This window comes from Nematolebias whitei, chromosome 17 (assembly GCF_014905685.2).
Source record: "Nematolebias whitei isolate Nwh7 chromosome 17, NemWhi1, whole genome shotgun sequence".
NCBI classification, from domain to species: Eukaryota; Metazoa; Chordata; class Actinopteri; order Cyprinodontiformes; family Rivulidae; genus Nematolebias; species Nematolebias whitei.
Genome location: NC_056514.1, coordinates 1,794,635 through 1,821,760, shown reverse-complemented (window position 1 = coordinate 1,821,760; position 27,126 = coordinate 1,794,635). Strand labels below are relative to the sequence as shown.

Here is a 27,126-nt window from a genome sequence, read left to right as displayed (position 1 = left end):
TTGTTGTTATATACCTGGATGACTGAGAAAACAAACTTTGTGTTTTTCAGTCCATTTTTCTTCTGGTTCTGTTCAGTGGTGCATTTTGTAGATTTCTTCGCTGATTTGACAATAGCCCAGTTACAATATCCACATATTTGGAGAGCTTCTTTTATGCGTTTCTGTTCGTTTTCCTTCCATTGTCTTCACGGGGACATGCTCAGCCCTATGCTGTGGAGTTCTGATGACAAGAGTTTGTGTTCCAGTGGATGGTGAGAGTCAAACAGAAGGTACTGATCGGCCTCGCTGCTCCAGTTACAAATAAAATCCAGTTTTGTTTTTAACCTTTTTATTGGATTTCAAGTTGGAGTTTTAACTTTTTAGTAAAAATGCCAAAACAGTCTCCACTGCTTACTTATCAGCTTACAAATGTTAGTTTTACTTTATATATTGCACTATGGGGTGTCCATTTAACAATCTTTGAATATACAATCAGCAGAAATAAGTCTTCCTTATCAGAAAAGGAATTTCTCTCTCTGAACTTCATTTTAGATCCTGAATTTCTTTTTTAAAACCAATTGTCAGTAGCTCCAGACCTCATTATAAACATGTGAGCTTTAAAACAATTATATATTTTTTTAAAGGTTGCAAGTTTTATCCCAAACAGCTAGAGCCCTAAACATTTTTCTGAAACACAGAATCAGACTAAAATTGGTGTAAGTGACCCATTTTTTTTAAATCCTGCTACCAGTTAAACAAGAGAAAAATCAGCATTCAGACAGTAATAAATAAAACCACTTCCCACAGAGCATGTTCAACTGTAGTTTATTGTATTAAAAAGACCAGGGTGCAAATATGAAAAAATAAATAAATAAAGACAAGCATATAATTTTCAAGCATTTAATACAAACTCAATATAAACTATTTCAGTTCCCCTTGACATGTAAGACACGGACTCAAAATACTTTGTTATACCGTATCTTTTTCTTTTTCAAGTATTGCACAATGTAGGTACAAAATTTATGTTCATACACTTACATTTTGTCCATAGTATAGCAAAAATCTTTAATGTTTTTAACAGAAAATACAATTAATCTTTCAGAAAAAAAGCAAATATTCCTATACTTGGATTCCACCACTAAGGAATACTCTGTACACAATCAGAATTTTATGTTTTTTTTCCTCTAAATATGAATTTCTTTAACAATTATCTAAGAAAAATAAGGAAAAGCTGCTGCAGCCATCACAGATCACTCGAGTAGTAAAAAGATATAAATGCAACACCATGTCATAGAAACAATATATACTCTGATATTTTACAAACTCTGTACTAAATTAAATTATACAATTAGAAAAAGACCAAGTAAACCCACTTTAGTAGTGCTAATTTGTAAAAATCAGCCTCGTCTTACCACTTGTAAAATACTGTAAGAGGCCAAAACTTGAAGCTTGTTGTTTTTATTCTTTTTGAAGTAGTTTCTCAGTGAAAAACAATTAAGTTGTGCTTGGTTGACGAAAAATAAAAATAATGATGCATGTTTAACCAAGCTTGGATGTGTTTGTACAACAAGCTTTCTGTGGAAACAAACTTAAGGGGGCACATGAGAAAACACCCTTGGGCACATGCTTTACTGATTACGCAGCTAAATCCTTTAGTCCAGTTTCTAAGTGTGCACTTTTGTTTTTCCTTCTCTTTGAGCCCCCTCATTCATAAACAGCATATTTTTGAGGGGCTTAGTTAGCCATGACTGGCTGGAATTGCTGGTTAGAATACTGCATGCTGCTCAGGCTGAAGTTGAGACCATTCATCAGGGACTTGTCATTGAGGCTTCTATAGGCTGCAAACATGTCAAAGGCATTGTTGTACTGCAGTGGCCCCAGGTCCAGGGACCCCTCCACAGGGAACGCCGCTCCAGGGCTAGACTGGCCCTGCAGACTGGGGAACACAAACTCCTTGGCATTGGGGGACAGAGCAGAGACCTTCTGCTGCTGCTGGCTCAGCCCGTACAGCGAGTACATGGAGGTGGACATGGCGTTCTGCTTCAGTAGTGTATTGACATTCAAACCCACGTTATTGGTCGGGGACGTGCGGGCCACCTTGCTGCTGCTGTTGGCGTTACCACGGCTGCTGCTCTTCATCTTAGTCGAGCCGAACTTTGTGGCAGCGAAGGTGGCAGTAGTGAAGGTCAGGGGCTGGGTGGAGCGTGGCATGAAGGATGGGCTCACTGCAGCAGACTGCCCAAAAGGAGGCGAGGGGGAGCTGGACTCTGAGGAAGCTCCGACAGGGTCGCTGATTGGCATGAAGACCTGGGCTTCGGGATTAAAGCTGTTTTTAATCTCCTTGTCCAGCTCGAACCCATTCTCGTTATCGTCCACGTATAGCACCTTGACTGGTCCCCTCTCCCCAATCTGGTAGGAAACCTCAAATGGATCAATCCACACACTAAGGTCCTGAGGAAGGTTATTTAGGACATCTTCAATGTCCAGCCCGCTTTCTTTGGCTGCCTGCTCCACCACAGGATCCACCTTCTCCCCTGTGTGGATGCACCTGAACCCCGAACCTTTATATGGCTTATCCAGATACCAATGGCCTTCATATTTCTTCTTCAGCTGCCTCTCAAGCTCCTCACCGAAGATATTCACACGCCGCCTAGGGAGTTTGTTATACAAATACGAAATTATAAAGTTGAGTGCTACTTGAATTTCAAGCTGCATAGCTGCTCCAGTCACCGGGATGTTTCTTCGAACGTCAGAGCGTCACAGACTTCCAGGGCAGCAGTGACGAGGAAGCTCCGAGTGTTTGTTGACAAATTTACTGTACTTGGTTGATGATTCTGAAATGGAAACAAAAATTGCGATTAAAAAATGAATCTGTACAAAAAAAGTCACAAACAAAGGACAGGTGGTGTAACAAGATCTTGTGAGACAAAAACAGTACCAAAAACTAAACACCTGTCTCGTAACCATCCATCCATCCATCCATCCAACCAACCAACCAACTAACCATCCATCCATTATCTTCCCCTTATTCCAAAGTCGGGTCGCAGGGGGAGCAGCTTGAGCAGGGAAGTCCAGACATCTCTTTCCACAGCCACCTCTTCCAGCTCTTCTGGGAGGATTCCAAGGCGTTCCCAGGCCAACCGAGAGACGGTCTCTCCAGTGTGTCCTGTGTTTTCTCCAGGGTCTCCTCCCAGTCGGATATGCCCAAAGCACCTCCCTAGGGAGGCGTCCAGAGGGCATCCTTACCAGATGCCCGAACCACCTCAACTGGCTCCTCTAGATGTGGAGGAGCAGCGGTTCTACTCTGAGTCTCTCCCAGATAACCAAACTTCTCACCCTATCTCTAAGGGAGAGTCCAGCTACTCTGCGGAGGAAACTCATTTCAATCGCCTGTATCCGCAATCTCATTCTTTCGGTCACTACCCAGAGCTCGTGACCATAGGTGAGGGTAGGAACATAGACCGACAGGTAAACAGAGAGTTTAGCCATACAGCTCAGCTCTCTCTTCACCACAACGGACTGGTATAGAGTCCACAAGACTGCAGACGATGCACCGATCCGTCTGTCAATCTCACGCTCCATTTTTCCCTCACTCGTAAACAAAACCCCGAGATACTTGAACTTCTCCACTTGAGACAGAACCTTACCCTCAATCTGGAAAGAGCAATCCACCCTTTTCCGGTTGAGGACCATGGCCTCAGATTTGGAGGTGCTGATTCTCATCCCAGCCGCTTCAAACTCTGCTGCGAACCACTCCAGTGAGAGTTGATGATCATGGCACAATATAGACTGTAAATGGACTGTACTTATATAGCGCCTTTCTATCTTATTTCAAGACACTCAAAGTGCTTTACACTGCAATCTGTGTCCTCATTTACCCATTCATACAGCACTCTACTAGATCTCTACAAAGCTAATTGAACAAATAATTCTAATGAGACTAATCAGTGCGTTAGATCACATTCATACACAGATGGGACACACATCAGAGGCTATGAGGGGTTAGTGTCTTGCCTAGGGACACTTCAGCATGTGACTGCTGGTGGATTTGAACCCCCAAATCTCGCATTGGAGGACGACTGCTCTAACCACTCAGCCACAGCCGCCACGATGACGACAAAAGGACCACATCATCTTCAATAAGCAGAGATGGAATCCTGAGGCCACCGAACCAGAAACCCTCTGCCCACTGGCTGCACTGAGAAATTCTGTCCATAAAAGTTATGAACAGAATCGGTGACAACGGGCAGCCCTGGCGAAGTCCAACTCCCACCCTGAAGGGGTCCGACTTACTGGCGGCAATGCGAACCAAGCTCTCGCACCGCTTGTATAGGGACTGAACAGCCCATAGCAACAGGCCCCAAATCCCATACTCAAGGAGCACCCCCCACAATGTACCTGAGGAACACGGTCAAATGCCTTCTCCAAGTCTACAAAACACATGTAGACAGGATGGGCAAACTCCCATGACACATCAAGGACCCTAGTAAATGGACTGTACTTATATAGCGCCTTTCTATCTTGTTTCAAGATACTCAAAGCACTTTACACTACAATCTTTGCCCTCATTTACCCATTCATACAGCACTCTACTAGAGCTCTACGAAGCTAATTGAACAAATCATTCTAATGAGACTAATCAGTGCATTATCACATTCATACACTGATGGGGCACACATCAGAGGCTATGAGGGGTTAAGTGTCTTGCCCAGGGACACTTCAGCATGTGACTGCTGGTGGATTCGAACCCCCAACTCTCGCATTGGAGGATGACTGCACTAACCACCCAGCCACAGCCGCCCCTAATGAGGGTAAAGAGCTGATCCAGTGTTCCACGGCCAGGACGGAACCCACATTGTTCCTCTTGGATCTGAGATTTGACCAAGCTGACCCCTCTGTCTTTGTCCCATCCACATCGGTCTTTAACCAGTTTGAACCCATTTCCCTCTCATTTCTAAAGGACGTCATTGGTCATATGAAACCCTCAGGTTCCCCTGCTGACCCCATCCCTGCACCGTTTTTTTAAACAAGTCCTACCCTCCATTGGACCCTCTGTTCTTGACATTATAAACAGCAGTATGGCTACAGGTGTAGTTCCTGACGCTTTTAAACATGCAGTGGTAACTCCTTTAATAAAAAAAACCAGACTTGACCCTTCAACCTGCTCAAACTTGAGACCCATCTCTAAACTTCCCTTTCTTTCTAAGATCCTAGAGAAATAGTTTTCACTCAATTTAAACAATCCCTTCCATCATTGTTTTCCTCTGTCTTGCAGAGTAATGCATCAGAGAACAGTGACTTAGATCATCTAGTTGATCATCTTACAACTTCAATGCAAACTTCACTTGATAAAATTGCTCCACTGAAAAAGAAAGTAATCAATCAGAGGAAACTGGCTCCTTGGTTCAATTCTGAGTTACGTACTTTAAAGCAGGCATCTAGAAACCAGGAGAGAAAATGGCGCTCTACTAATGTTGAAGAGTTTTATTTAACTTGGAAAGATAGTCTGCTAACATATAAAAAAGGTCACCGTAACGCTAGAACTTTATACAAACCGGATTCCAAAAAAGTTGGGACACTAAACAAATTGTGAATAAAAACTGAATGCAATAATGTGGAGGTGCCAACATCTAATATTTTATTCAGAATAGAACACAAATCACAGATCAAAAGTTTAAACTTAGAATGTATCATTTTAAGGGAAAAATCTGTAGTTTCCAAATTTCATGGCGTCAACAAATCCCCAAAAAGTTGGGACAAGTCCATTTTTCCCCACTGTGTGGCATCCCCCCTTCTTCTTCCAACACTCAACAGACGTCTGGGGACAGAGGAGACCAGTTTCTCAAGTTTAGAAATAGGAATGCTCTCCCATTCATGTCTAATACAGGCCTCTAACTGTTCAATCGTCTTGGGCCTTCATCGCACCTTCCTCTTTATGATGCGCCAAATGTTCTCTATAGGTGAAAGATCTGGACTGCAGGCTGGCCATTTCAGTACCCGGATCCTTCTCCTACGCAGCCATGATGTTGTGATTGCTGCAGAATGTGGTCTGGTATCATCATGTTGAAAAATGCAGGGTCTTCCCTGAAAGAGATGACGTCTAGATGGGAGCATATGTTGTTCTAGAACCAGAACATAGTTCTCTGCATTAATGGTGCCTTTCCAGATATGCAAGCTGCCCATGCCACAAGCACTCATGCAACCCCATACCATCAGTGATGCAGGCTTCTGAACGGAGCGTTGATAACAACTTGGGCTATCCTTGTCCTCTCTGGTCCGGATGACATGGCGTCCCAGTGTTCCATAAAGAACTTCAAATCGTGATTCATCTGACCACAGAACAGTCTTCCATTTTGCCACACTCCATTTTAAATGACCCCTGGCCCAGTGCAAACATCTGAGCTTGTGGAGCTTGCTTAGAAATGGCTTCCTCTTTGCACTGTTGAGTTTCAGCTGGCAACGGCAGATGGCACGGTGGATTGTGTTCACTGACAATGCTTTCTGGAAGTATTCCTGACCCCGTTCTGTTATTTCCTTGACAATGGCATTCCTGTTTGAGGTGCAGTGATGTTTAAGGGCCGGAGATCACGAGCATCCAGTAGAGTTTTACGGCCTTGACCCTTACGCACAGCGATTGTTCCAGATTCTCTGAATCTTTTGATGATGTTATGCACGGTTGATGATGATAACTTAAAAAAGTCTTTGCTATTTTACACTGGGTAACACCATTCTGGTATTGCTGCACCATCTTTCTGCACAACAATGGTGGAATTGGTGATCCTCTTACCATCTTGGCTTCTGAGAGACACTGACACTCTGAGAAGCTCTTTTTATACCCAATCATGTTGTCAATTGACCTAATTAGTGTTAATTGGTCTTCCAGCTGTTCGTTATATGCTCAATTTCCTTTTTCCAACCACTTATTGCTACTTGTCCCAACTTTTTTGGGATTTGTTGACTCTGTGAAATTTTGAAGCAACATATTTTGCCTTTAAAATGTTGCATTTACTCAGATTAAACTTTTGATCTGTCATCTATGTTATATTACAAATAAAATATTGACATTTGCCATCTCCACATCATTGCATTCAGTTTTTATTCACAATTTGTTTAGTGTCCCAACTTTTTTGGAATCCGGTTTGTATTACTCATCTTTAATAGAGGAGAATAAAATAACCCCAGGTTTCTGTTTAGTACTATTGCTAGACTAATTAAAAGTCCCATTTCTGTTGAACCATGTATCCCTACAACTATAAGTAGTGATATCCTGATGCATGCTCAATAATCCAGGTAGAAAAATCCAAAAAAGTTCGATCTGGTCCTCTGGACATTCAAAAAAAAAAAAAACAAAAAAAAAAAAAAACAAAGCAAAAAAATCTAGAAACGTTTCGTCTCTCATCCAAGAGACTTCCTCAGTCTGAGGTGCTGTTTTCAGCTCCGTCTCTTAAATAGCACCTTCTCAGAGTGGATCAACCAGTTTTGCTGCTGACAACCAAAACCAGCTGATCACATGCTCAAGAAGGACCATCAGCATAACAATGGATCATTAGCACACTGATGGCTGTTAAGTAGTGATGACTTCATGAGATTCTTTATAAATAAAATTATTTCAATTAGAGAGAAAATTCAAACCATCCTTCCTTCTACTATCTCTAGCCCCCTATCAAATGAGACAACTTTAAAAATTTCACTAGAGCATGGTTTATGTTTGGACAGTTTTTGTCCTGTTGAGCTCTGAATTGTCAAAAATAATAACCTCATCCAAACCATCCACATGCCTGCTAGATCCCATCCCAACCAGACTGTTTAAAGAGGTATTTCCCCTAAATAATGTCCACATTTTGGATCTACTTAATTTGTCTTTAATGGATGGTTATGTACCACAGCGCTTTAAGGTTGCTGTAATTAAACCTTTACTTAAGAAGTCTGATCTTGATTCAGAAATTCTGGCCAACTATAGACCTATATCTAATCTAACTTTCATCTCGAAAATTCTAGAGAAAATAGTTGCAGGTCAGTTGCGTGAACATCTACTAAGAAATAATCTGAAGAGTTTCAGTCAGGGTTTAGAGCTCATCATAGCACAGAAACAGCACTAGTAAAAGTCACTAATGATATTCTCATGGCCTCAGACAATGGACTTGTGTCTCTACTGGTCCTGTTAGACCTCAGTGCTGCATTTGATACAGTTGATCACAATATTTTACTACAGAGGCTTGAATATGATGTTGGGATTACAGGAACGGCTCTAAAATGGTTTAAATCATATCTATCTGATAGTTTCCAGTTTGTAAATGTAAATAATAAATCATCTTCATACACCAAAGTTAGTCATGGAGTTCCTCAGGGCTCAGTGCTTGGGCCAATACTCTTTACTTTATATATGCTTCCATTAGGTAAAGTTATTAAACAGCATGGGATAAATTCCCATTGTTATGCTGATGACACACAATTATATTTGTCCATTAAACCCAATGAATCCAATCAGCTATTTAGACTACAAGCATGTCTTAAAGACATAAAAACCTGGATGATCCTTAATTTTGTCCTGTTGAACACAGACAAAACGGAGGTTTTGGTTTTTGGACCGGAGCACCATAGGAATTAATTTTTCAGTCTTTCTCCCTCCTTAGATGGCATTAATCTGTCCTCCAGCTCTAATGTTAAAAATCTTGGTGTTATTTTTGATCAGGACATGTCTTTTATCCCCCACATTAAAAACGTTACTAGAACTGCCTTCTTCCACCTGCGTAATATCACTAACATTAGAAACATCTGATCTAAAGATGATGCAGAAAAACTGGTCCATGCATTTGTCACGTCTAGACTGGACTATTGCAATGGTTTATTATCTGGGTGTCCAAATACTTCTTTAAAACGTCTTCAGTTGATCCAAAATGCTGCTGCCAGAGTCTTAACTGGAGTTAGCAGGAGAGATCATATTTCTCCAGTTTTAGCTTTTCTCCATTGGCTCCCTGTCAAGTCCAGAATAGAATTCAAAATCTTACTTCTAACCTACAAAGCTCTCAACAACCTGGCTCCATCTTATATTACAGATCTTATTGTTCCATATTTTACTAACAGAGCACTTCGCTTTCAGACTGCAGGTTTACTTGTGGTTCCTAGAATTTACAAAAACAGAATGGGAGGCAGATCTTTTAGTTATCAGGCTCCTCTCTTGTAGAACCAACTTCCAATCTCTGTCCGTGAGGCTGACACATTATCCAGTTTTAAAACTAGGCTTAAGACTTTCCTTTTTGATAAATCCTATAGTTAGGGTCGGCTTGGGTTTCCTGAGCTGTCCCTTAGTTATGCTGCTATAGGCTTAGACTGCTGGAGGACAAACTGACCACACTTTTCACTCTACTACTGTCTTTACTTACTCTGCTCAACCTGTTTTGTATTTGTAATTATTTTTTCTATCCTTAACATGTGTTTTTGTCTTTCAGATACACCTGGACCTATACCTGGACCTACCATTCTGTGTTCGTCTGTCTCTCCTTCCTGTCCTCTCAACCAGCCGGTCAAAGCAGATGGCCGCTTATCCTGAGCCTGGTTCTGCTGGAGGTTTCTTCCTTTTAAAAGGGAGTTTTTCCTTTCCATTGTTGACACTGTGCTTGCTCAGGATGGGAGACTGCAACGAAGTCAAGATCCAACTTGTCTGCTGGATTCCTTAGATAGAGAACTTTACTAATTGGCTTTTAAGTATGTGAATGTTTCTGTAAAGTGCCCTGAGACAACTTTATTGTGATTTTGCGCTATATAAATAAACTGAATTGAATTAAACGAGTTCTTGAGTGAAAATTCTATTCTTGAGATCTTTCAGTCTGGCTTTAAGAAACTACACAGCACCGAAACAGCCTTAGTTAGGGTCTGCAATGACATTCTTCTGGCAAATGACTGTGGTCAGTCTGTAGTCCTGGTACTCCTTGACCTTACCGCTGTGGACTGTGGACCACAGCATCCTTTTATCCCGGCTAGAACACTGGGTTGGGATTACTGGTGCAGCGTTAGAATGGTTCCTTTCATACCTGAGCGACAGGAGTTTGTGTTAATTTTTGCTAACACTATCTACTTCAGTGCCTCTTTCCTGCGGGGTCTCGCAAGGCTCCATTCTTGGACCCCTTCTGTTTTCTTTGTAGCTCCTCCCCTTAGAGTCTATCCTGAGGAAACACGGTCTTTCCTTTCATTGTTATGCTGATGACTCTTAGATTTATCTGCCATTAACACCTAACAGTTCCTCCTCCATTCGTCCTTAGTTAAAATGTCTTGATGACATCAAGACTTGGATGGCTTCAAACTTTTTGAGTTTTAATGATCAGAAGACTGAGGTCATTGTGTTTAACCCTAGCTCCGCCACTGTCACTGATCCTGCAAACTTGGACTCCCTTCAGCCATATCTAAAACAGTCTGTTACCAATCTCGGGATAGTTTTAGACTCGAACTTTAAGTTTAATAAGCAGATGAATTCTGTTCTTCAAAAAAAGCTTCTTTCAGCTAAGGCAGATAGCTAAGCTCAAGTCCGTCCTGTCCAGAGCCGACCTTGAAAAATTAGCCCATGCATTTATTACAACCCGGCTGGACTATTGTAACTCACTTTATGCTGGGGTCAGTCAGGTCTCTCTCTCACGTCTCCAGCTTGTCCAAAATGCTGCAGCTCGGCTACTAACAGGAACTTGCAGGTTTGAGCACATTACTCCAGTTCTGTCCTCCCTTCTCTGGCTTCCTGTGCGTGTCAAGAGTTGATTTTAAGATTCTTCTGCTGACATTTAAGTGTGTTAATGGCCTTGCACCCTCATACCTCTCCGACCTCCTTCATCCTTATACTCCTTCTCGGGCCTTGAGATCATCAGACCAGCTGCTTTTGGCCATACCAAAAACCAGGCTGAAGCTTAGTGGAGATCGGGCGTTTTCCTCCCACATCCAAGCTTTTGCCTCAGAAACAGCCATGGCTGTAGACTACTTGGCCCTCCGGTACTCTTCAGCTGCCTCCGGAGTCCCACTGGCCAACAAGGCCCGATAGGACTCCTCCTTCAGCTTGACAGCCTCCCTAAACCGGGGTATCCACCACCAAGTTTGTGGATGGCCACCGCGAGAAGCACCGACAACTTTGCGGCCACAGCTCAAGGCAGCCACTTAAACAATTGAGTCACGACAATGGCCAACTCGGACTCAATATCCCCCGCCTCAGCTGGGATGCAGTTAAAGCTCTCTTGGAGGTGTAAGTTGAAGATCTTTCTGATGGGTTTTTCTGCCAAGCATTCCCAATAAACCCTCACCATATGTTTGGGTCTACTGGGTCTGTCCGGCATCTTCCCCCGCCATCTGATCCAACTCACTACCAGGTGGTGATCAGTTGACAGCTCAGCTCCTCTATTCACCCGAGTGTCCAAAACAAACGGACGCAAATCAGATGACACAACTATTAAGTCTATCATCGATCTATGAGGCAGAGACACAGAGGTGCAGAAGTCTGCATCAACCCTAACCTCAGTGAATCCAGTGACCTGCTGGTGGGATGTGAGGGACAATATGTCAAACTGACAACCAGGTATCTGTATGTGCAACAATCATCATCTACAGCCTCGGAGTGAACATGTTCTACTGCTGGAGACATCATCAGCCAGGAGCGGGCTTGTTTGTGTCCAGAGAAAACAGACATGTTGATGTTTCTGAAGAAAAACTGTTCAGTGAAAAGGTCCTCAGTGTGTAGCAGTGAGCATTAGACACTGATGTGTCACTGGTTTGTAACTGGTCTTTTGACCTGGAAATTATTTGTTTGTTTTTATGTAAGAAAACTGCTTGGAATAGAAAAATACCAAAGTTTAAAAATAAAACTCACAATTTGTACTGTAATGTGTAACGTAATTTTATTCTTGTTAGAATTAAAAGTAATTACAAAATTGGTACCGAAAAAAGAACCGTCCAGGAACCGACACCAAAGTGAAGGTACCGACACCGGTACCGATACTGATTTTTTTAGAAAGGTACCCAGCCCTACGTTGGGCTCACCTCAATGCACAGCATGGGCTCTGGAATTGATCTCCTTGAAATGGGCTGGACCTTTTTCAACTCTGGAGTTGCCCATAGTGAGAGGCGTCGAGTTGGTTTGGGTCTACTTGTAGCCCCCTGACTTGGTGCCTGTGTGTTGGAGTTTTCCCCGGTAGATGAGAGGGTGGTTTCCCTTCACCTTTGGTTGGAGGGAATGGACTGACTGTGCCTATGCATCGAATGGCAGTTCAGAGTATCCGGCCTTCTTGGAGTCCTTGGCAGGGGTGCTTGAAGGTGCGCCAGCTGGGGACTCCTTTATTCTGCTGGGTGACTTCAATGCCCACATGGGTAATGACAGTGTGACCTGGAGGGATGTGATTGGGAGGAACAGCCTGTCTGATCTGAACCTGAGCAGTGTTCCTGTTTAAACATAAGGGTGTCCATAATTGCACTTGGCACCAGGATGCCCTAGGTCAGTGTTTCTCAATTATTTTCTGTTATTTATGCTGATTTTTTACAATCAAAATGAGGAAGTCAGGATCAATGAGCACACTCATCGATAAAACAAACCAAAAAAATTGTCAAGAGGAAAGAGGGGACAGGTAACCCTCTCGCTTTGAGTTTACTCTTTGTCACCTGCGTGCTGTGGGTGACAAGCGTCCAGAGCATCAAAACACAGCAGCTTAACTGAGGAGGTGAATTTATTTTGTTAGCAAAGAATAGAGTCCTAACTTTTATTAAACATTACTTCTGTAAATTATGATTTGACAAACTTATCAATAAAACTAAAACATTTTGTCAACACAAAAGAGGAAAGAGGGGGCAGGTGTCGCTCTCGCTTGAGTTTACTCTTTGTTGCATGTGTGCTGTGAGTGACGCCCAGAGCGCATGGACATAAAAACGGCAGCAGAGGACGGAGGAGGTGACGGTCGGAGTTTATTTATCATGTCAGCAGCAGAGGGGAGAGACATGGCTCATGCATGGCTCCAAAACGACAAGGCAGCAAAATTTGTTCATAACTTTATTATTAGGAATGCACGCGATTTGTTCTAGAATTGCGCCGCTCAAGGTGGCTGCATGTTGGAGCAGCTCTGTCACATTCATTCTGAGATTTTGCTTTTGGAAACTTTAATTCCACTTTTTCTGGATGTAAGTCACATTTTTGGATGATTGTTTCCTCTGGTATCAGATGCTGTGCAGCTGGAAGGATTTTTACTGAAACTTTTTTAGTTTTGGACATTTGTTATGATGCGTAACCATGGCACGGCTCATGACAGCGGAAGGACAGGATCGTCCCTCGGCACATACAGTTGGCTGTCCGCAGCAATGAGGAGCTTGGCAGACTGCTGGGAGGAGTGGCCATCAAATCAGGTGTTCTGCTCTGCATTCGGGCGGTCCTACAGCCGGGGGAAACTGAGAGGCTAGTCGAGTCTGGGTGGACAGATCGGACGACATCTGCAGCCAGTTTCTTAGGATCCATTGTGGGATGGACCTTTACAAGAGATCCTTCTTGTGTACAGCCATCAGCATCTACAGGTCCTTCTCAAAAATTAGCATATTGTGATAAAGGTAATTATTTTCCATAATGTAATGATAAAAATGAAACTTTCATATATTTCAGATTAATTGCACATCAACTGAAATATTTCAGGTCTTTAATTGTTTTAATACTGATGATTATGGCATACAGCTTATGAAAACCCAAAATGCCTGTCCCAAAAAATTAGCATATCATGAAAAGGTTCTCTAAACAAGCTATTAACCTAACCATCTGAATCAACGACGTAACTCTAAACACCTGCAAAAGATTCCTAAGGCTTTTAAAAACTCCCAGCCTTGTTCATTATTCAAAACCGCAATCATGGGTAAGACTGCCGACCTGACTGCTGTCCAGAAGGCCATCATTGACACCCTCAAGCAAGAGGGTAAGACACAGACAGACATTGCTGACGAATAGGCTGTTCCCAGAGTGCTGTATCAAGGCACCTCAGTGGGAAGTCTGTAAGAAGGGAAAAGTGTGGCAGAAAACGCTGCACAACGAGAAGAGGTGACCGGACCCTGAGGAGGATTGTGGAGAAGGGCCGATTCCAGACCTTGGGGGACCTGCGGAAGCAGTGGACTGAGTCTGGAGTAGAAACATCCAGAGCCACCGTGCACAGGCGTGTGCAGGAAATGGGCTACAGGTGCCGCATTCCCCAGGGCAAGCCACTCTTGAACAAGAAACAGCATCAGAAGCATCTCACCTGGGACTGCTGCTGAGTGGTCCAAAGTTATGTTCTCTGAGTACAGTAAATTTTGCATTTCCTTTGGAAATCAAGGTCTCAGAGTCTGGAGGAAGAGAGGAGACACATAATTCACATTGCTTGAGGTCCATTGTCAAGTTTCCACAGTCACTGGGGTGTCATGTCTCTGCTGGTGTTGGTCCACTGTGTTTTATCAAGGGCAGGGTCAATGCAGCTAGCTATCAGGAGATTTTGGAGCACTTCATGCTTCCATCTGCTGAAAAGCTTTATGGAGATGAAGATTTCATTTTTCAGCACGACCTGGCACCTGCTCACAGTGCCAAAACCACTGGTAAATGGTTTACTGACCATGGTATTACTGTGCTCAATTGGCCTGCCAACTCTCCTGACCTGAACCCCATAGAGAACCTGTGGGATATTGTGAAGAGAAAGTTGAGAGACGCAAGACCCAACACTCTGGATGAGCTTAAGGCCGCTATCGAAGCATCCTGGGCCTCCATAACACCTCAGCAGTGCCACAGGCCGATTGCCTCCATGCCACGCCGCATTGAAGCAGTCATTCATGCAAAAGGATTCCCGACCAAGTATTGAGTGCATAACTGAACATGATTATTTGAAGGTTGGTGTTTTTTGTATTAAAAACACTCGTCTTTCATTGGTGAGATGAAATATGCTAATTTTTTGGGACAGGCATTTTGGGTTTTCATGAGCTGTATGCCATAATCATCAGTATTAAAACAATTAAAGACCTGAAATATTTCAGTTGGTGTGCAATGAATCTGAAATATATGAAAGTTTCATTTTTATCATTACATTATGGAAAATAATGACCTTTATCACAATATGCTAATTTTTTTAGAAGGTCCTGTACACATATGTGTGTACATATATACATTTGTGTGTGTGTACATATATATATATATACACACACATGTACATACATACATACATGCATACAGTGATGCAAGATGTAGTGATGCATACATGATGCAAGATGGCCGCGCTCAGAGCAGTTGCAGCTTCACAGGCTCCCGGTACCATCCCAGTTTTTAGAAGTTTTGATATTGACTCTGTGCCTGACTCCGCGCGATTTATGCGTGTGAACTATAGCCGAACCGAACTGATGAGAATAGGAGCAGATTTGCCACGAAATATAGCAGAAATCAGCAACAAACTCAAAACTACGCTCGGCAGAATGCAGATCTTAAAGTCATCTACCTGGAAGCTGCAGCAGAGGCGTTCCAGCGGGCAGAAGAGGAAGCGCTGCTCCTGGCTTAAGAGGAGAGGATGCCGGGCGGGGGTTATGGTGAGGCTACGAGCTAACGCTAAAGCCGGTAAACTCCCCATGCCGTCTCTGTTTCTGTCGAATGTCCGCTCGTTGGACAACAAGATGGATTTACTTCGTCTGAGAGCGGGCGCCTCAGAAGAGATGAAGAAGTGTGCAGTGCTTTGCCTCACGGAAACGTGGATTACAAGCGAAACGCCGGACACAGTCTTCCAGCTGGATGACAGACTCTTTTTTCGAGAGGACCGCTGCAGCGAGCTAACGGGGAAATCACGGGGAGGCGGAGTGTGCATTTACGTGAGTAAAAGTTGGTGCACGAACTGTACTGTTGTAAATAGCTCATGCTCGAAGGCTTTGGAGCAAATAACAGTGAAATGTCGGCCACATTATCTACCCCGCGAGTTCACGGTGACTTTCATCTCTGTCGTTTACATTCCTCTGGACGCTAATGCTAATGAATCACTGCAGGAGCTACATGATATCATAAGCTAGCTGCAGAACAAACACCCCGAGGCTCTTTACATGGTAGCCGGAGACTTTAACCACGTGAATCTAAAGGACTGTCTCCCAAGCTTTTATCAACATGTGGCGATTCCAACACGTGGAGACCACACGCTGGACCGTGTTTACACAAACGTAAAAGATGCATACAAAGCCGAACCCCGCCCCCACCTAGGACTGTCAGACCACATCTCAATCTTCCTGGCTCCTGCTTACATGCCCCCGCTGAGACCGGTACAAAAGAAAGTTAAATGCTGGATCCAGGACAGTGGCCCCATACTGAGAGATTGTTTTGACCGAACAGACTGGCAGGTTTTCAGAGAAGCTGCTGAAAATGGAGGTTTGCTTGATCTTGACCAATACACATCCTCAGTTCTGGGTTACATTAGTACATGTACTGACACCTGTAGTGAACTAAGCCTCAGGTCAAAACCTGACCCTGAGGACCTTCATGGGACAAAAACTGTTATTTCATTGATTTGAATCCAGAAATACAAATTAAGCTCATCCAGAGACTTTCTAAGTGTGTCCTGCACTAATCAATTGAAAGAACACTCTCTTTTTATATTATCATTACTATTTTTACAAATGTCTTGATAATCAAAAGTGTTTAGTTCAAACCATTTTAAATGTTGAAGTGAACTACTCATTTTAAATCAACTGTGAAACAGTATTAATGATTTTTAGTCCTCATTCAAAGTAGAAATCAAGTTAATGTCTGTTACAGAGTAATTATGCATTTTTTGATCTTCTGTCTGAAATGAGAAGGAGTGATGTCGGTCAAAAGTCGGAGACAGTCGCAAACAAGTTTATTGGAACGAACTGTCATGTTTTTAAAACCTCTCAGACAGAAACAGAGAAGCTAGCACCTGTTTCCTCCCATTTCGCCAAAACATTTTTCTGTCTGCTCCAAAACATTTCTCTGTCTGTTCCAAAAACATCTCACTGCTTTTCTGACTTGTAGTAACCTCTTACGTCACTAAAACCACACCCCTGTTGGTTCTTTCAACCAATCAGGACTTCTCAAATGAACCGGAAACAGAACTCTTTAAATGTCGACACTTCCTAGTTCCAGTCAGTTCTGAGGGCAGAACCGAACAGAAAAAGTTCTGAGACATGAACCGGAGTTCTGGGAGATGATCCAGAGTTCGGAGTTCTACACTTGAACCAAAGTTCTGGTACTGATGAAGTTCGGCTGGAGTTCCTGTAGGAGCCACGATGCCTCGCTGAGACTCCACCCGGTGAAAACTTCATAACTTCTGAGGAGGTTTGTTCTGTGGAACTAGTTCTCACGACTTCTGCCGAGTCGCAGCCGCCCTGAGGAGACGCTGAAAGGTAGCGTAACAAGGACCTCTTGACCGCCGCAGATTCATCCTCCGCCAAAGGTAAAGAGTTGTTGAGCTTCACTACCAGTGTACCGCAGGCGAACTGCGCTTCAAAGGAGCGTGTTGTTCTGGTCTACAAACATACATTCTCATCCATCTTTTTCCTCTCCATTTAAACTCCTTCATTTCCCATCTTTAAAACTCTTCTATCTTGCCAGTAATTAATCCAGATATTTTCAGAAATGTCTGTTGTATTTCAGTTGCAAGTGAGAAATCATGGCCGTATGATTTCTCATTGTAAAAGCTCATTAATTAAGCTGTGTTATTGCGTTCAATCAGAATAATCAAGTGTACAATGTTGATGTTAAATTTTGATTCTGTTAATAAATGACCACATTCATTTTGATGGGTCAAAGAAAATTAACGTCTCATGTCACTGGTTTTTAGACCATCTCCCACACAGTATCTCTGTCACATATCTGTCAAGTAGCTCGAAAAAGAGAGAACATGTCATTAAATATTGATTGTAGTGAAGCTAACTGAAGCTAACCGACCCTATCTCACTACACACCGTCTCCACTATCAGAAATGTTAAAAGCTACCCAAACAGAAAACCTTGGCTGAATGCAGAGGTGCATACCCTGCTGGAAGCCAGGAACACTGCCTTCAGGTCTGGAAACTCAGAGGAGCCGAGTAGGACAAGAAAAGAGCTGGTTGCTGGTATTAAGAGGGCCAAGGGCACATATGCAAAGAGGATCGAGGGTCAATTCATCTCACAAGACCCTCGGAGCATGTGGAGGGGCATTAAGTGCATAACAGATTATAAAGGAAGGAACGAACAATGCCCCAAAGACCCATCTCTGCCTGATGCCCTCAACAAGTTCTATGCACGCTTTGAAGACCCGAACAGACCACCCAGCACCAGACTCACCTCACCACCAGATGAAGAGCATCTCAGCGTGACCTCAACAGAAGTAAGGAGTACCTTCAGGAGGATTAATTCGCACAAGGCAACTGGCCCAGACAAGATCCCCGGAAAAGTGTTGAAGGAATGTGCCGATCAGCTCTGTGAGGTGCTGGCAGACATCTTTAACACCTCACTTACCCTGGAGACAGTTCCCACCTGCCTGAAGACTGGCACCATCATCCCAGTCCCAAAAAGATCTACAGTGACTGGTCTGAATGACTATCGGCCAGTGGCCCTCACCCCGATAGTCGCTAAATGCTTTGAAAAACTGGTCATGACTCGCATCAAAACAACCATCAACATCAACGAGGACCCTCATCAGTATGCATACCGTGAGAACCGATCAACAGAGGATGCCATCTCCTCTGTGGTCCACACTGCGCTCAACCACCTGGAGCAGAAAAACTCTTACGTCCGTATGCTCTTTGTGGACTTCACATCCGCCTTCAACACCATGATCCCCCAAACCCTGATGGACAAACTATCCACACTAGGACTAAGCCCCTCCATTTGCAACTGGGTACTAGACTTTTTAACAAACAGACCACAGTTAGTGAGGATCCACAACTTCTCCTCCTCCACCATAACCCTCAGCACTGGCTCTCCTCAGGGATGTGTGTTGAGCCCCCTCCTGTTTACTCTGCTCACGTATGATTGTGCAGCTACCCATCCAGGCTGTCACATTGTAAAGTTTGCAGATGATACAGTGGTGGTGGGATGCATCACAAACAATGATGAGTCCAGCTACAGGCAAGAGGTGGAACACCTGGAGAGCTGGTGCAGAGAGATTAACCTTCACATCAATGTGAAGAAGACAAAGAAGATGATTGTGGACTTCAGAAGGAACAAAAACATCTACAACCCCCTGAACATAAGAGGATCTGCGGTGGAAGTGGTCTCCAGCTACAAGTACTTGGGTGTACACATGAATGACAACCTCAGCTGGAGCAACAACACCACCACCCTGATCAAGAAAGCTCATCAGAGACTCTACTTCCTCAGACGGCTGAGGTGAGCTGGTCTGGGAAGCTCAGTCCTCACCTCCTTCTACAGGTGTGCAGTGGAGAGCATCCTGTGTCCAGCATCAACGTGTGGCATGGAGGCTGCACAGCTGCAGAAAGAAAAGCTTTGCAGAGAGTGGTGAAGGCTGCACAGAAATCTGTCGGAATGCAGGAAGAGGGCCACCTGCATCATGAAGGACCCCACTCACCCAGCACACACACTTTTTGCCCCACTCCCCTCAGGAAGGAGGTTAAGGAGCATTAAGTGTAGAACCACTAGACTGAGGAACAGCTTCTACCCTGAGGCTGTTAGACTCATGAATCTCTAACTAGAATAATCACTGTGAAAAACCATATCATGTTGCTGCTGATCTGTTTCATGTTGCTGCTGATCTGTTTCAATGTTGATGTGTTCATGCGTGCACATCTGCTCACAGACTCATGTTCATGTTTGTGCTGATGTTCAATGTTTTATGTTATGAGTGCTTAGTGTATATTTAGTTGATGTTTTTCTTAGTTCATATCTTAGATGTTATTACTGTTTTTCTTTTACATTTTATTGTTGGATGTAACTGGGACCTTGTGTACATAATTTCGCTCCATCACATGTACCACATGAGGTGCGAATGACAATAAAGAAACTGACTCTGACTGACATACATACACACAACTTCAAAATAACAAATTCTCAACCTGTACCGAAAACAGTTTCTGTGTCTCAGCGCCACCAGCTGGTGAGAGGTGGTGACGTCAATTTGAACCCCGCCCACTGGAACCGGTACTGAAAGCATAATGGAAACACAACCTGTACCGTACCGAGTAGAGTAGAGCCATGCTGTACCGGTACAGGTACTAATGGAAAAGGGGCATAACATCCGCTAAGAGGGTGAGAGATTATCTGCTCTCTCTGTCGCTCCGTCGTGTCTTGGAACTCAGACTGATGGCAGCTCAGCTGATCTAAGACTGAATCTAGTTTTTATGCCTAAAACATCAAGAGCTTTTTAAATTAAGAGCGATATCGTTGGAGGGGTTTTTCCACTTCCTCCCCATCAATCAGAAGAAGAAGCATCTTTCCATCTTCTCTGCCCTGTGCGGGCGTTGACGTGTTGCATAGCTGCATAGCTGCAATGCGTCAAACTTAACATTTGTTTGCGCATTACAGGGATGCATCTGCAGGTTGCTCGTTATCCACCCAGCACCTGTCACACTGGTTGTGTGAGGCCATTTCTGAAGCCTACAGAGCATCTTAGAGCCTCCTGTCAACCTCAGGGCACACTCGACCAGAGGTATCACATCTTCGACTGCTTTGCATAATGGTATGACAATGCAGGATATTTTCAGTGGCCGCGTGGTCAACACCCTGCTCATTTATTCACTTTTATCTACGTGATGTGACGGCCCGTTCCATGACACATTCTGTACTTAGTGTTTTAACAGAATTATCAGTCACAAGTTGTAACTGTTATTTGGTTCTATGGTCATTAATCAATTCATGACTATTGTTACCAATCAGTTCATTTGATTAATCAGTTCATTTGTTATTATTAATCTGTTCATACTGTTCAGCCATGAATCAGTTGTTTCATGGCCCCCCTTCTCAACATCTTTCTTCCCCGTCGAAAGTTTCTGGGGCGTTCATGCATTCAGAACGCATAGTTACACAACATGCGTCTGTGCATGGTACACATAATTACACAATGTGTAATTACGTACATGGGGAGTTGAGTGACAAGATGTTTTTGTGGGCAAGCTTTCGCTTCATACAGTGTTCGAATGGACCCAGTGAGGCGAGGACTACATCTGCTTCGCCCTTAACCCACTAAGCGACAGCCTTAAAGGGCGAAGCCTATATGAAATAGAACGTTGGTTACGTACTGTAACCCCAGATTCTATGAGTATAGACGTAGCCCTTTAAGCGTCGGGCCTCACTGGCTCCTAAGTGGCTGAAGAAAAAGCTTTTTGGGAGCCGATTACCCGCTCTTAACGTAATTTATACGGACCGGGTGGGGCCCACACAGCAGGTGGGCGTGGACTAAATCAGCAGGTGGGCGTGGACTAAATTTTTCAGTGTGATGCTTCACATGACGGGATGAAACCCACTAAGTGACAGCCTTAAAGGGCTATGCCTATACTCATAGAATCTGGGGTTACAGTACGTAACCAATGTTTTGGGGACACAGAGACTGTTCGTACTGACAGTTTTAGAGCAGGGTGTGTGAGAGGAGAGAGACAGACATATCTCAGCTGCACGCTTTCTGAACAGACAGACAGTTTTGAGTTTTTTGGCTGGGGGGGGCTGCGGGGGAGAGACAGAAGCACATCTGAGCCGTGCGCTGTTCGTACCAACAGTTTTCGAGTGTCGGGGGTGCGTTCAGCGAGGGTTCAGCATGAAGGACGATGCTGCCTTTAGCTTTTTAGCTAGTACACCTGCATTGCAAGCCGCTAGTTTGGTGTTACGTCTGTGCCAACAGGTGGTTGAGGGTGGGGTTCGGTAGACAGGGCAGGGCGCCTCGCTTATATAATGGTAGGAGAAACACTGATATAGATCAACTTACAACAAAGAATAACTTTATTAACATTGATTTTTTTAGTCTGTAACAGAAACAACTTAAAGTGCATCAATTTGTCTGAAAAAAATTTTTTTTAAACTGTAAACATTTATGACCATTTGATACTGAAAAAAAAAATTTAATATAATCAACAAATAAATTCAAATTGATCAGCAACATTTTAACTCAGGAGTGTTTTATAAAACACTTTGACCTACAAAACAAAAATGAATAAAACAATTTATGCTGATATATATATTTTTTTTAATCAAAATGCAGAAGTCAGGATCAATGAGCACATTCATCAATAAAACAAACAAAAAAAAGTGTCAACATGAAAGAGGAAAGAGGAGCAGGTAACCCTCTCGCTTTGAGTTTACTCTTTGTCACCTGCTGTGGGTGACAAACGTCCAGATCATCAAAACACAGCAGCTTAACTGAGGAGGTGAATTTATTCTGTTAGCAAAGAATAGAGTCCAACATTTATTAAACATTACTTCTGTAAATTGTGCTTTGACAAACTTATCAATAAAACCAAAACATTTTGTCAACACAAAAGAGGAAAGAGGGGGCAGGTGTCGCTCTCGCTTGAGTTTACTCTTTGTTGCATGTGCGCTGTGAGTGACGCCCAGAGCGCATGGACATAAAAACGGCAGCAGAGGACGGAGGAGGTGACGGTCGGAGTTTATTTATCATGTCAGCAGCAGAGGAGAGACATGGCTCATGCATGGCTCCAAAACCACAAGGCAGCCATATTTGTTCATAAAAAATGGGGGCGGCTGTGGCCGAGTGGTTAGAGCAGTCGTCCTCCAATGCGAGAGTTGGGGGTTTGAATCCACCAGTAGTCACATGCTGAAGTGTCACTGGACAAGACACTGAACCCCTCATAGCCTCTGATGTGTGTCCCATTGGTGTATGAATGTGATCTAAAGCTCTGATTAGTCTCTTTACAATGATTTGTTCAATTATCTTTGTAGAGATCTAGTATAGAGCTGTATGAATGGGTAAATGAGGCACAGATTGTTGTGTAAAGTACAAACCGGATTCCAAAAAAGTTGGGACACTAAACAAATTGTGAATAAAAACTGAATGCAATGATGTGGAGATAGCCAATGTCAATATTTTATTTGTAATATAACATAAATGGCTTCCTCTTTGCACTGTAGAGTTTCAGCTGGAAACGGCAGATGGCACGGTGGATTGTGTTCACTGACAATGCTTTCTGGAAGTATTCCTGAGCCCATTTTGTTATTTCCTTGACAGTGGCATTCCTGTTTGAGGTGCAGTGACGTTTAAGGGCCCGGAGATCACGAGCATCCAGTAGAGTTTTACGGCCTTGACCCTTACGCACAGCGATTGTTCCAGATTCTCTGAATCTTTTGATGATGTTATGCACGGTTGATGATGATAACTTAAAAGTCTTTGCTATTTTACGCTGGGTAACACCATTCTGGTATTGTTGCACTATCTTTCTGCGCAACAATGGTGGAATTGGTGATCCTCTTACCATCTTATCATCTGGGCGTGATAATGGACCCTTCCCTGAAGCTTAACAATCATGTAAACCTGAATGTTAAATCATGCTTCTTCCAACTGAGGCGGCTGTCTAAACTGAAGTCCATATTGTCCAAAAAGAACCTGGAGACAGTAATACATGCATTCATTACATCTAGGCTTGATTACTGCAATTCACTCCTGTTTGGTATCAGTCAGACCTCCATTGCACGACTACAACTGGTGCAGAATGCAGCAGCCCCATTTTTAACCAGTACAGGCAAAAGAGAACACATTACACCAGTTTTGGCTTCACTGCACTGGTTACCGGTTCACTTTCGAATCCAGTTCAAAATTCTCCTGTATGTCTACAAATCACTGAACAGTGTCGCCCCCCCCTCTCTCTGATCTGCTACAACCGTATGTCCCACCACGTTCCCTGAGGTCAGCGGACCAGTTGCTCCTCACAGTTCCAGGAACTCGTCTTAAGCGCAGAGGTGACAGGGCCTTCTCTGTAGCTGGACCAAGACTTTGGAACGAGTTACCTCTGCTTATCAGACTGGCCCCCTCCCTCTCGGTTTTCAAGTCCCGTTTAAAAACTCAGTACTATTCAGTAGCTTTCAACACCAGATGATCTGTGTTTGATCCTGCATGCTCCACACTGGTTTGTCATCATATTTATTATCTGCATCGTTTTTATGTCTATATTCTGATTTACCTCATTTTGTATATTTCTTTGTGTGTTACCTGTTGTTCTGTCTGTACAGCACTTTGGTTGGCCTTGTAGCTGTTTTAAGAGTTCTATAAATAAAATGGTATGGTAATTAATCGACTTCTTATTTTGGTTATGACGTGTGTACGATAATTCCCCTCAAAATACGATAACTTTATGTGTCCAGTACGATAATCCTACATGTGGCAACACTGCTGCTAGCTGGTCCAGTATGTTCCTGAGAGACCACAGTAGAAGGACGAGCTCCAGACAAGAACTGCGATTACATAATCTGCATTCAAGGTCTAATCACGGCCCTAAAGACACTTGCTTCAGCACGACACTCTAAGGTGGAATACAAAAAGGACAAGTCGCAATGCACTCCGTTAATGTTGACAGTTGCCTGCCAACTTCCATTAAGGCTGTGAACAGGAACGTAGCATGCTAACCAGCTAGCTGCTGCTAAAGCGTAGACTCACCATGGCACAAAATGGTACCGAGTAAAAACTGCCAGTTGGTCGAACAAGAGTAAAGAAATGAGCTCTGTGTGGACCGTCAGACACCTGACTGATCGCGAACTACGTTTTTAATCAGATAGATGGTTACAAATAATAAAAAAATACTCGAAAATTACGTTACAGCTTGAAAAGAGGCTCTTACAATAATGCTAGAGTCTTAGGCCTCCAAAAGAAGGACCAGCAGATAAAAACCACATCAATATTTACTTACAGTGACAGCGGGCTCCAGGACTTCTATATCTGAACACTTTCTTCTGTGGCTGTTTTACTTTTAAATAAATGGCAGCTGCCAACGATAGTCTGAAGTCCAGGCAGTTTTGTGTCCGTGGGGTTTTAAATAATCCAATTCTCAGCTTCTCTGACTCTGAGCCTGAAAGGTTTCACAACTCAACTCCACCATTCGAAACTTGGGCTGCTTTGTTTTTAGAGAAGAGTCTTCCGCCACGGAGGAGGCGGAGGAGGAGGCGGAGGAGGAGGCGGTGATGCGGCTCACACAGGTCCAGAGAGAGCTGCGACACTCTTTGAACTCGCCGATACGCGGTCACGTGGTTCATGCAGCTCCAATAGTTCCAAACAGTTCATCCTGTCAGTCAGTCTGAGGCTGCTGGAGCAACATAACACTAAAATCATCTTTTCTTACTTTACCTGACGTCTTTCAGTAATTATTGAGCAGTAACGAACAAAATTATTGATTATTTCACAGACTATGCATTTTATCCAAGTGTTTTTAGAAGCGGCTGATACATTTATCATTACATTTTAGAAGGAAAGAGACTGCAAACACATATTTGTTAGAAAAAAAAGTCTATGCAATACAGTGATCAATATAGTCATGTCAGTGTTTTATAATGTTAATAAAAGATCAGAGTAATAATAATAATAATGTCATCACAATGTCAGCACTGTATGTTTCCATACAATGGCGAAATTAGTCTCTGCATTTAACCCATCCACCACCAGGTGGGGCAGTGGGCAGCTATTGAAAGCGCCCAGGGGACATTTTGGGGATGAGGTGTGCTGCCCAAAGACACCACGTGATGTGCAGTGACTGGGGATCGAACCTGGGACTTTTGGGTCCCAAGCCGGCTGCCCTGCCTCTACACCATCAACACCTGTTATAAAGCTGGTTCTGATGTTCTCTGCAGGATAATGCTCCACCTTGTCCTCCATGCAGTTCAGATCTGCTCCAGCTTACCTCAGATCATCTGGATGAATTCTTGATTTCTATAGAAGATATTAATTCAACCTTTATTTAAACAGGTTCGTCCCATTGAGCCACGAGGACTCATTTACAAGAGAGACTGAATATAATTGTTGTATTTGTCGTTTTTTATGGCACCAAGTACCTGATAACTGAGTTGATTGTAGCCTGACAACTATTGTAAAACTGTAATTCATTGATTAAAATGTTCATTTAAATGAAACTGTTTCTAGTTAAAATCATAACAGATGACAAAATAAGTGTTAACTGTGCAAAAACAAATTTCTAAACAATTTATTATAAAATATGTAAAATGTAAAGCAAGCTTTAATAAAGTACTTTTACTACTATTTATACTGTTTATTAATGACATCATCTCAAGTCAGCAGGAGCACCATCATCATCATTGTAGTATGAACATATGCTGTCATATATTCATAGATAAAACGGATTCTTTCATTTTTCTGGACTGTATAATGACGTGCATCTGAATTTAATAAAATGTGGACGTGAGACGTTAATTATCTTTGACTCACCAACGACAGTGGGTCATTTATTAACAGAATCAAGTTTAACACATCACACATTTACATTAATTGGCAAAAATTGAAAATAACGACAGCTTATTAATCAGTTTTTACAGGAAGTAAACAATACGGCGATTGTTTTCTCACTTCCAGCAGAACAGCAGACATTAACCACACGGAGGTGATCGAAAAACTTTGCTTCAGACATTTCTAAAAATATCTGTAATGATTTTTAGCAGATAGAAGAATTTTAAAGATGGGAAATGAAGTTTAAGTTGAGAGAGATGTGTGAGGGAATTTGTCTGTCCTAACCAGAACCAGCACGCTCCTTCTTTTCCAGCTTGGCCCAACGGTACGCTTTGGTTGAGATCGACTCTTTTACCTTTGCAGATGATAGTTTCAGCGTTGGTGTAGAGCTCTCCTTTCAACTCTTTCAGCGTCTCCGTAAGAACAGCTAAACCTCGGGAGTCGTGAGATCATCCAGAACAGACATTTCATAATTCCCAGATCTTCTCTCGTTCAGCTTGATTTTTCTTCCTCCAGCATCCTGAATTCCAGCCTTCATGAACTCTGGAATTGCTGTTAACTAGGAAGTGGAACCTCTTGCAGCACTCCCGTGAACTAGGAAGTGCCAACATTTAAAGGGCTCTATTTCTGGTTCATTTGGGAGTTTCTGATTGGTCGATAGACCAAAACAGAGGTGTGTTTTGTGATGTAAGGTGTTATGAAAAGTCAAGGAAAAAGATTAAGATTGTTTAAGAACAGACAAAAGATTGTTATGAAGAATTCAGACTTCGTGGAGTCAATTCTCTAGTATCTTGCTGTAAAAGTTA

General features: G+C 43.0%; 1 protein-coding gene across 2 annotated transcripts; it reads right to left on the bottom strand.

The window, feature by feature from the left end:
• Positions 1 to 1,398: 1,398 nt before the first annotated feature.
• Positions 1,399 to 25,083, bottom strand: LOC119424234 (protein Tob1). Of its 2 annotated transcripts, XM_037691719.1 has the most exons (3): positions 24,777 to 24,830; positions 2,710 to 2,813; positions 1,399 to 2,629 (listed from the first exon to the last, which is right to left on the bottom strand). In XM_037691719.1, the coding sequence occupies exon 3, from the start codon at positions 2,278 to 2,280 to the stop codon at positions 1,714 to 1,716; it is 567 nt and encodes a 188-aa protein (XP_037547647.1). In that variant the 5' UTR covers positions 2,281 to 2,629; positions 2,710 to 2,813; positions 24,777 to 24,830; the 3' UTR covers positions 1,399 to 1,713. The 2 variants fall into 2 exon arrangements, with proteins under 2 accessions (XP_037547647.1, XP_037547646.1); XM_037691718.1 differs by having other exon boundaries at positions 1,399 to 2,813; positions 24,777 to 25,083.
• Positions 25,084 to 27,126: the final 2,043 nt, after the last annotated feature.